General features: G+C 46.8%; 1 protein-coding gene across 1 annotated transcript; it reads right to left on the bottom strand.

The window, feature by feature from the left end:
* Positions 1–6,939: 6,939 nt before the first annotated feature.
* LOC119368119 (aluminum-activated malate transporter 10-like) lies at positions 6,940–9,090 on the bottom strand. Its single transcript, XM_037633460.1, has 3 exons — positions 8,592–9,090; positions 8,332–8,472; positions 6,940–8,246 (listed from the first exon to the last, which is right to left on the bottom strand). The coding sequence occupies exons 1-3, from the start codon at positions 8,944–8,946 to the stop codon at positions 7,309–7,311; spliced, it is 1,434 nt and encodes a 477-aa protein (XP_037489357.1). The 5' UTR covers positions 8,947–9,090; the 3' UTR covers positions 6,940–7,308.
* Between the last annotated feature and the right edge of the window lie 1,026 nt (positions 9,091–10,116).

Below are 10,116 nucleotides of genomic sequence, written 5' to 3'. Positions count from 1 at the left end.
CGACCATCGCGTTGCACGGGAGGCGGCAGCGACGAGTCCTACTGCTCGTGGACCACGGGGCCGGTGGCAGCGTTAGCCGCAGGTGACGGGGAGCGACGGGGAGCGCCGTCGCCTATAGGTGTTGTCTGAGCAACGCGGGTGGTGAGGACTGCCCGACACTCAGCATGAATTTGATGAGCGTCTGCCATGAGAATGGCGGAGCGGCGACGAAACAACCGACAAAAGAGAGGCTTCGACATGCCCCTACCTAGCGCGCCAAATGTCGGATTCAGGGCTCCTCAAACCCAAGAAAGGTTAGAACTCTGGGGCGTGTGCGAAGAACTCAACCTCTCCAGCCAACGGATGCTCTGCTCTCATGGGCTAGCTCAACGAATGGGAAAGGGAAGAGACACAGCAGTTTGCCCAGGTTCGGGTCACCTTACGGTGTAAGACCCTACTCCTGCTTTGGGGTGGATTGGCCTCGCGAGGGGCCGAGGATGAACTAGTACAGAGGAAGAACAACCTCAGGAGGTCAGTTCTTGTGTGGGTGTGAACTAGTTAGGGTTCGGTTTTCGGACGCCCTCCTACGATGGTGGCTAAGCTATATTTATAGTGGCATCGGTCCTCTTCCTCCAAAACGAAGGCGGGAAGGGGTTCCACAATGGCCAAGTTTGAAGGGAGACAAGTAGTACATTTATCCTGATGAAAGGTGGTTTTCGCATGCAAAGCTTCTGGTCGTGATGCTGTGGTGGGCTCGGCAATGACATCTGTCCTGCCATCCTGGCGGTCTTGGTCTCATTGCACGGGAATGGAAACCTTTGGTTGATTCCTCGGGACCCCGCGCCTGCGCTTGCCTCCTTAGCACCAAAGACGAAACCTGCTGCTCTGCACCCGCTGGCGCCCGCCTGGCCTTGGTCGTCATGGCTTACATCACCTCAACCTCATGAGGTGAGCACTTGCATAGGAATCTCCGCTTCTCAGGAGGCCGCCTGGGAAGGCCGCTCCCTCTGGAGGTCTTGGTGTCGTCCGCCTTGTGAGGCTTGGCCCCTCGCGAGGGTGTTGTCTTATCGATGCTAAAGATGGGCCATACTAGGCCGTTGATGGGCAAGTCTGGGTAGCCTGGTTCCTAGAATGCCGACACAAGAGACCGGAGACCATGAGAGTGTTTACATCGAGGGTGAGCCATTGTTTGAGGAAGATCTAGTTGATCAAGCCTGATCACAAAAAGAGGCGGCAAAGAGTGAGGATCAGAGCATACACGGAGGATGAGGACTTTGCGAGGATTGGATAGAAATGGGACAAGATTCCAAAACCGGCGCTGAGCAAAAGGTTCAACTTTTTGGAAGAGGGCCCATGATTTCTTTTATGAACATATGAAGTTTGAGCCATACAAATTTGAGAGTGATCGGAGTGGCGTGTCACTTCGAAAGAGGTGGGGCTTCATCCGAACGGAGTGCAACAATTTTTGTGGCTCCTATGACCATGTTGTTACCTCGTATGTCAATGGCATTGGTGTCAAGGACTTGGTATACTAGATGATGCTCGCACGTTACTGCGTTGGTTTGCAGTAATTCTTGGTGAAATTTAAATAAAAAATAAAATAGATATAATATATTTTAATTGATTATTATATAGGTGTAAATATATATGGAATATTAGTAGTGTTTCTCATGCATGTTGTGAGAAAATATAATAAGAATTCTTTAAGTTAAAATGTGTGCATGTTGAGAGAGAATATAAATAGCAATTTTCATGTGTGTTAAGAAAAATAGTTAGTGAGGTGATGAGGTGGCATATGTGGTGAGGTGACATGTGTGCATGTTGAGAGAATTGAGATAGTGGGGATCAACTATTTAGGTATATATGATTATTCGTTCCCCTCTTCATATGAGCACATATCTTCCTCCTATGCATATATATGTATATTGTTGGTTTCATCTATGTGTGTAGGTGTTTGAAGCTTTGGAAATCTTCAGGGGTGAACATGGGCAAGCCATTTACCTTGACCCATTGTTGGATGAAAATCGACGAATGCCCAAAGTGGAAGGCCCAATATGTGGCCCCCAAAAAGGCGGGGGCCTCATCAGTCATCAACCCTACTAAGAAGAGGCCGAGGAGGAAGACCAACTCCAAGGTAGATGCAAGCATGATGGTTCAACACTCGCCTTGCAAGAAACTTTGAAGTGGTTCATATCCCAAAAGGAGGTGTCAAGTGAGAAGAGGGGAGAGAGAAGAGAGGAAGCATCAAGAAAGAGGAGGCCATGAAGAACTTCTTTAACCTACGAAAGAGGAAGCTCGCGATCAAAGAAAATGCCCGATAAAGAGCTAAGGAAGTGGAGGTGAATCAAAATGAGGTAGAGCTTATGCTAATCTCTAAGGAAGTGGAGATCATGGAGGCCGACTTGAGCAGGATGACCAAAAAAGAGGGCTTGGTTTGAGAGGAAGCAAAAGTTCATGATGGACCAAGATGCGTGTGTTGGGTAACGTTGCATGAAAAACAAAAAGATTCTACGCACACGCATGATCTATTCATGGAGATGCATAACTACGAGAGGGGGAGAGCATATACATACCCTTGTAGATCGCTAAGTGGAAGCGTATATAACACGGTTGATGTAGTCGTACTCTTCGCGATCCAATCATGATCCAACCGATCTAGTGCCGAACGGACGACACCTCCAAATTTAGCACACGTACAGCTCGATGACGTCTCTTCCTTCTTGATACATCAAGAGGGATAGGATAAGTAGATGGGATCACAAACAACATGACGACGTGGTGGTGATGCAGCACCGACAACGCTTCGCTAAGCGGCGCCGGGACGAGGCGGTGGAACTACGGAGTAACAGGAGAGAGAGGGGCGCCAAGGGATTTGTGTATCATCTTGGGGCGCCCCTTCCCCTCTATATGTAGGTTGAGGGGCATGGGGAACAACCCCTCCAAACCCTAGGGCGCAGCCAACAGGGGAGGAGGTGGAATCCTAGTCCTCCTGCTTCCCTTCCATACAAAAGTGGACTTTCCACCTTTCCCAACTGCATGGGCATTTGAGGGACTTGTGTGCACCTGGCCCAATAAGGCCAGGGCGCCTCCCCTCGGCCCATGCTGACCCTTGGGACGTGGTGGAACCGTTGGTGGACTTCCGGACTCCTCTGAAAGTTTTCGGAACCTTCTGGAAGCTTCCCGGTACAATGCCGAAAAACTGAAACTTTTTTGGAACCCTGAAAACAACTTTCCATATGTAAATCTTTACCTCCTGACCATTCCGAGACTCCTCGTGATGACTGGGATCTCATTCGGGACTCCGAACAACATTCAGTCACCAATCATCAAATATCCCAATACTACTCTATCGTCAACGAATGTTAAGCGTGCGACCCTGCGAGTTCGGGAATCATGTAGTCATGACCGAGACACCTCTCCGGTCAATAAACAATGGCGGGACCTAGATGCCCATATTGGTTCCTACATATTTCACGAAGATCTTTTATCGGTTGAACCACATGTCAAGGATTCGGTTAATCCCGTATGTAGTTCCCTTTGTCCGTCGGTATGTTACTTGCCCGAGATTCGATCGTCGATATCTCATACCTAGTTCAATCTCATTACCGGCAAGTCTCTTTACTCGTTCTGTAATACAAGATTCCATGACTAACTCCTTAGTCACATTCCTTGCAAGCTTCTTGTGATATTGTATTACCAAGAGGTCCTAGAGATACCTCTCCATCAAATGGAGTGACAAATCCCAGTCTCGATCCATGTCAACCCAACAAACATCATTGGATATACCTGTAGGGCACCTTTATGATCACCCAATTATGAAGTGACGTTTGATAGCACACAAGGTATTCTTTCGGTATCCGGGAGTTGCATGATCTCATGGTCGAAGGAACAGATACTTACATGAAGAAAACTATAGCAAATAACTTAAACGATCTGATGTTAAGCTTACAGTTGGGTCTAGTCCATCACATCATTCTCCTAATGATGTGATCCCGTTATCAAATGACAACTCATGTCTATAATTAGGAAATCTTAACCATCTTTGATCAACAAGCTAGTCTAGTAGAGGCATAATAGGGACACAGTGTATTTTATGTATTCACACATGTATTTAAGTTTTCGATCAATACAATTCTAGCATGAATAATAAATTTTTATTATGAACGGGAAATATGATAATAGCCATTTTATTATTGCCTCTAAGGCATATTTCCAACAGCATGGTCATCTTTATTTATTTGTTTTTCATGAACTATGGACAAGATGCATGATCATCTTTATTTCGTTTGTTTTTATGAACTATGGCCGAGATGCATGAACTACGTGCAGGGTTCATGTGATTCTTTTGGTGCAATGTTGTATTGCAAGTGTCGCTTTTCTCTTGGGGTAGAGTGTCACTTTCCTCTTGAGGAGTCGTCCTAACCCTCTCCCTATCAGCTACGGCAGACACGATCGCGGCGGTGCTTTGCGTCGTGACTATTTGGATGCGTCGTCGTTGAGTGTGAGTGTATATCTGTTGCGACAACATGTCCCCTGTGCTTCTTCTTGGTGGTTTGATGGAGGTGTTCGTTAATGCACTCATATGCGTTTTTGCGCTCTCGACATGTTTTGTCGTGTTTTCTTAGTTTGATCAGCTTTTGAGTTTTCTCTTAATATATCTTGTATCATGTGACCTTGTGGTTGTCTTGAGACGGGTCGCTTTCACTAGACAAGATGCTAGCATGCATGCTAACTTTGACATCACACGAGACCATATGGTCCCATTACCAATATGACCAAACTTTTCTGGTTCATGGTCTTTTATTTCGTCTACACACACACACACACAGCTGTTTTCGGTGCTGAAACAACTGGGTCTTCTATTAGATACTCCCTTCATCTTTTTAGTCTGCATACAAGATTTGGTCAAAGTCAAACTTTGTAAAATTTGACCAACTTTATAGAAAAAAATATCGACATCTAAAACACTAAAGCTATATGGTATGAAAATTAATTTCATGATGCATCTAACAATATTGATTTCATATTGTGAATCTCAATATATATTTTTATAAATTTAGTTAAAGTTAACAAGGTTTGACTTTGACCAAAATCTTATATGCAGACTAAAAAGAACAGAGGGAGTAGTTGAAAAAGAGACAATACACAGACCCCTTTTCTCACTAACTCTTATCAGCTAATTAACTAAAATGTCTTTGCAAGCACCAGCTATGGTGAATTAGTATTTAATTCATGCTGACAACGCGGCTCGTGGCAGACGCGAGTTTTAATTCATGCTGACAACGCGGCTCGTGGCAGACGCGAGTCATCAGGTAAGACACACACAAAAAATCTATACGTTGTTGTTTATAACTTTATATAGACTACCGGTGCTTAGCCTTGCTGTATGCAACATCTGAAAAGCATATGGAAAAAGCATACCGAAAAATTCTGGTAACTTCGATTAGGAAGATGCATGCATGGTGTATATGCTCACTTGCTTCTTTGGTAGGAGCATTTGGAGTATCAATGAACAGCGTGTCAGTCACTCCAAAATAAGTTGGTGCGCATATCATGAAAGCCACAGTGTCGTATTAATATTGGTGAGTTCATCATTTGTTCTCCCATGACCCTGGTGCTGGCTGTTGCGGGGTGCGTGTGAACCTTTTTTTTTCTTCTTTTGTAGAGAGTGTGCGTGTGAACTTTACAACACACCGGGTAAAATATTCTGTGACCTGGTGGAAATTCGCACGGGCACGCAGTTGCGGGGTACGCACCTGTCTAACTGTATCCGGCTGCACGATTTCGTGATCCATACGCATAAGAGGACATCAAATTTTAAGTTTTAGTTTTTGAAACATGAAAATTTGTTCTTTTGTTCGTATCAAGTTTCGGCATAAGGTGAAGTTCTAAAAACTCGTCAAAATGTATTCAAAAGTGGTCTTATTTCAAAGACTGCATCACAAGGAACGTGAATATGCAAACAAAATTTAATTTGAACTTTGGTTCAAAAGATATAAAAGATGCAAAATCAAAAGCCAAACGAAAAATGTGGTTGGTGCCCCTGCATTTGCGTGCCATAAATCTGCTCGCGGTGACTTGGGCCAAGTAGTGGAAAGGGTTTGCCTTGTTACTGTGCTTCACTGTGTATCTGTGCTAAGCCATGCCATATAGGAATTTTTGTATATATAATAGAACAGCTAAGTAAGAAATATATGATTTTGGTGCCCAGGCACAAAGCCCTCTCGTTTCTATTCTATATGTACGTATCCACTCATCCTCACATATTTTTTCTCCCTTGTTGGCCCTTAAGTGTCCACATAAGACCTTATAATTAAATAAATGAAGAAACAAATAAGCACATATGCACTGGAAAGTTTAGATTTGTATGCTACCAATAAGTACCAATGCTTAATAATAAACGATTTATTTCTCGATGCACCTTTGTATTCTTCTAGGCACCTCTACAGGAACCACCGGTGCTTAGAAAAATAAACAATTTTTGAGTAAACACTAAGGACATTTATATTGCAAGGTTACAAGGACGGTGTTTTGGTGCACAGGAGCCTCTGCTCCGTGGTTGAACGGTATAAAATCGAAACAAATTGCAATGGAAAATCAAGATGCACAAATTTTCTATGTGTGCAAATTTTTGATGCGATATGACATCAGTGGAGCTGTGGAAAAAAACAGAATTTTGATAAAGGTTCAATTTTTATTTTATTTTGGAGCAGTGATTTTTTTTCTGCCCTGAGCTCCCCAATTGTCATATTGCCATGATATTTTGCATGCACATAGAAAACTTGTTCATTTTATGTACAAAACTTTTAAAAAAAATTTGCTATTTTATTTGAATTTACAGTTCACACTGGAGCAGATGAGCTTGGGATCAGTTATGGATTTTCAAGTGCATACAACGATGTGGAGATTTTTGCTCAATTACTGGCATCTCCGCTATAGAAATAAACAGAGATATTTAGAAGAAAAATAATCCATAACGATGTGTAGAGTTCCTTAAGTACATTGTAATCACTCTGTATTGTAGATGTCCTAAACACTTACTGAATCACTGCAGGTAGATTTTTATTGGGAGGGGACTTATTATGCACGTACTAAATGACCTGGGCCAAGTGTTCACGTTTTTTTTATTCGCCACTGATCTAACTCGGTCACTCTCTCACCGCTGGATCAATCGGGATTGAAATGACACATGCTGCGAGCAGGAATAATCAGATAAAGAATGATATGTCAGATCACGCGAACGCCATCGTGGAACCAGTTTAATCTGCCCGGCTCCACTCATCTGGCTGGGATCAATTCCGACCTGCATCCGGATCCGATTAATCCTGTTCAATGTGCTTCCTCGTCCGAGTCTGGATTGATCACTTTGGTTTCGGTTTCTGAAGCTTCAGGTTTCGCGTCCGCTGATCTGAAGCCGGCAAGGCTGGCGAGCGTGTCGACCGCGTCCACGACGCCCTCCACCCTCGTGGACACCTCTATCAGCAGCGAAGTGACCGTGAAGAGCTGCACGGCGTCGATCACCGTCGCAGGCGACTCCTCCGCCAGCTTGGACGGGAGCTCCCTCAGGTCGCTCTGGAGCTCCTGCACGGCGGTGTTCATGTCGGCCACGGCGAACTCCAGGCTCCACGACGTAGTCATTGCGCCGACGGAGCTCGCGGCCTCCCCGAGCACCCGCGCGCACCGCGCCGCCACCGTCGTGCAACCGTCGGCGAGGTGCCGCTTGACGTGCTCGGGCGCCTGGATCTCTGAGCGGACGCACCCGCTCAGGGCCTCCACGCAGTAGGCGCAGTGCCGCATGGCGGCGCCGACGTTCTTGTACTGCTCGTACGGGTGGCGGAAGCCGAACCTGCCGTGCGCGGGCTCCCACCGCGCCAGGTTGGCCTGCGCGTCCTCGGACGCCTTGGAGTTGAGCACGCACTTGTACCCGTCCGCCCCGGCGGACGGCGGCTGCTGCTTGCCGTCCGCCTGCTCCACGAAGTAGTCCCCCACGCAGGCCTCCACGGCGCCGGCGAGCTTATCCATGTTGCGCACGGTGAGGCGGTGCAGCTCCTGCCCCGCCCACACGGGGCAGATGAGCACGCAGACGGAGAGGCACATGAAGACGCCGATGCCGATGGTGCACACCCGCTGCTGCGCCATCGCCAGGAGCGCCTCCACGCGGTACCCCGACACGGCCACCAGGCTGTACGTCAGGATGAAGATGGTCACGCCGTAGTCGAATCGCGCCTTCACCGTGGGTATGAACCGCGAGAACGTCGCCATGGAAGCTGCACGCACGGAACGCGTAGCAAAGACCGTTAGCTAGGGCGCACACGATACGCAATTCATGTACAGGCACGCGTGTATACTTACCGAGCAGGAAAACCGATCCACTGCGGATGAACGGCTCGAGCTCGTGGCCGGCGTTGGCCGCGATCCAGTGGACGCCGAGCGCGATCGCGCCGGCGCTGACCGTCGCGGCGACTCGGTTGAACCCCTTATACACACAGCCACCTGCACGTGCATGCATGAGAGGTCGGCATCAGAAAGCCAATCGAAGTACGTACGTTGACTGCAACATACATTCTTCTGCTGGATGTAACGTGCGAGGGTGTATAAGTACGACGACTTACCAACGGTGTACTCGAAGATCACGACGACCGTCATGATGGCCCACATGGCGGCGCCGCCAACGCCGTCGTACAGGGGCCTGGTGTAGTAGAACACCGAGACCAGCGCGAGCGCGAGACCCACCTTGAGGCCGTGCACCGCCCGCCGGGGATCGTCGGCGCCGATCTTCCATATCCGCTTGGCGAAGCCGGACACCTTCTCCCCGAGCACGACCACGCAGGAAACCACCCACGCCCACGCCCGCGCGGCCCGGCAGGCCTCGTGCTCCACCGTCACCGACGCGCCCTCCGGCACCGTCACCCGCCATTCCGGGACGCCGCCATTCTTTCCATCCCTCGTCGCCGCGGCCATCTCCATGTCTCACTGCACCGCGATCTCTGACTGTGAAGGTGATTGGCCGGCGTGCGGGTAGTTGACCTCTGTTCGTAGGAAGGAGCTAGCTGAAGGGTGAGGAGACCAACTTCCGGGAGAGGCCGGGATACGAGAAAGGAAAGTAATAGCTAGCTGGTGGCCCTTGCTCCTGTCTTGGAATGTATGTCACCTATATATAGAGAGTGGAGAGGGCGAAAATGGACGAGTGGACATGATGCCACGCGGAAAGGGAGGAAATTAGCTTCGTCCACCCCCACGCTGCTTCGTGTACTTATTATACAACCAGCTTGTATAATGATATCTTGGTACATACTAAGACCTTGTTCAGAATCTCTCCACTCCGCTTTCTCACTCCGCGGAGCTGTAAAGCTCGGTTTTAACAGCTCCGTGAAAATTAGTTGCAGCCTGGTCCGTTTCGGGAGCGCAGCGTATAGTCTTTGTATTAGGGCAGTTACAAGTCCCACGCGCCAGTTGCATACAACAGCCCGACTGGCAATTAATCACTCATCCGTAAATGCCTGCCAGCAGTCAAGGCACCCAGGAATGGTTAATAGCTTCATTTATCTTGTGTTCAGTACTCCCTTCGTTTTTGTTTACTCTGCATATTAGAGTTGACTGAAGTCAAATTTCATAAAGTTTAACCAAGTTTATAAAAAATAATATAAACATTTATCATAACAAACCTATATGATGTGAAAGTACATTCAATAATAAATCTAATTGTATTGATTTGTTATTGCTTAAGTTAATATAGATTTTTTATAAACTTGGTCAAAGTTTGTAAAGCTGGACTTTTATCAAAGCTAATATGCGGACTAAATAAAAATGAAGGGAGTACTACATGCTCAACATGTATTCAATTTGGTAAGTGGGGTATTTTAATTTCGTCGCATGTTTTGAACTACTGATTTACGACCGAACTCCTTAAATCTGTCATTTTCTTATTGAAACCCCCGTAAAAAAAAATTCATTCTTCATAGTTAACTCGAATCATGAAAAAGGAACTTAAATTTTAAAACGCAACACTAATAAAAAAATAGTACATATTTTCTTTTTGGGAGAAAACTTCCGATCTATTCATCAACTATCAAGGTAGTACAAAGAACACTGAAATTAAAATTTACATCCAGGCCCGTAGACCACCTAGCAACGACA

The sequence above is a fragment of the Triticum dicoccoides genome, chromosome 2B, assembly GCF_002162155.2.
Source record: "Triticum dicoccoides isolate Atlit2015 ecotype Zavitan chromosome 2B, WEW_v2.0, whole genome shotgun sequence".
NCBI classification, from domain to species: domain Eukaryota; kingdom Viridiplantae; phylum Streptophyta; class Magnoliopsida; order Poales; family Poaceae; genus Triticum; species Triticum dicoccoides.
Note: the sequence above shows the minus strand (reverse complement) of the source record. Positions and strands in the feature narration are given on the sequence as shown.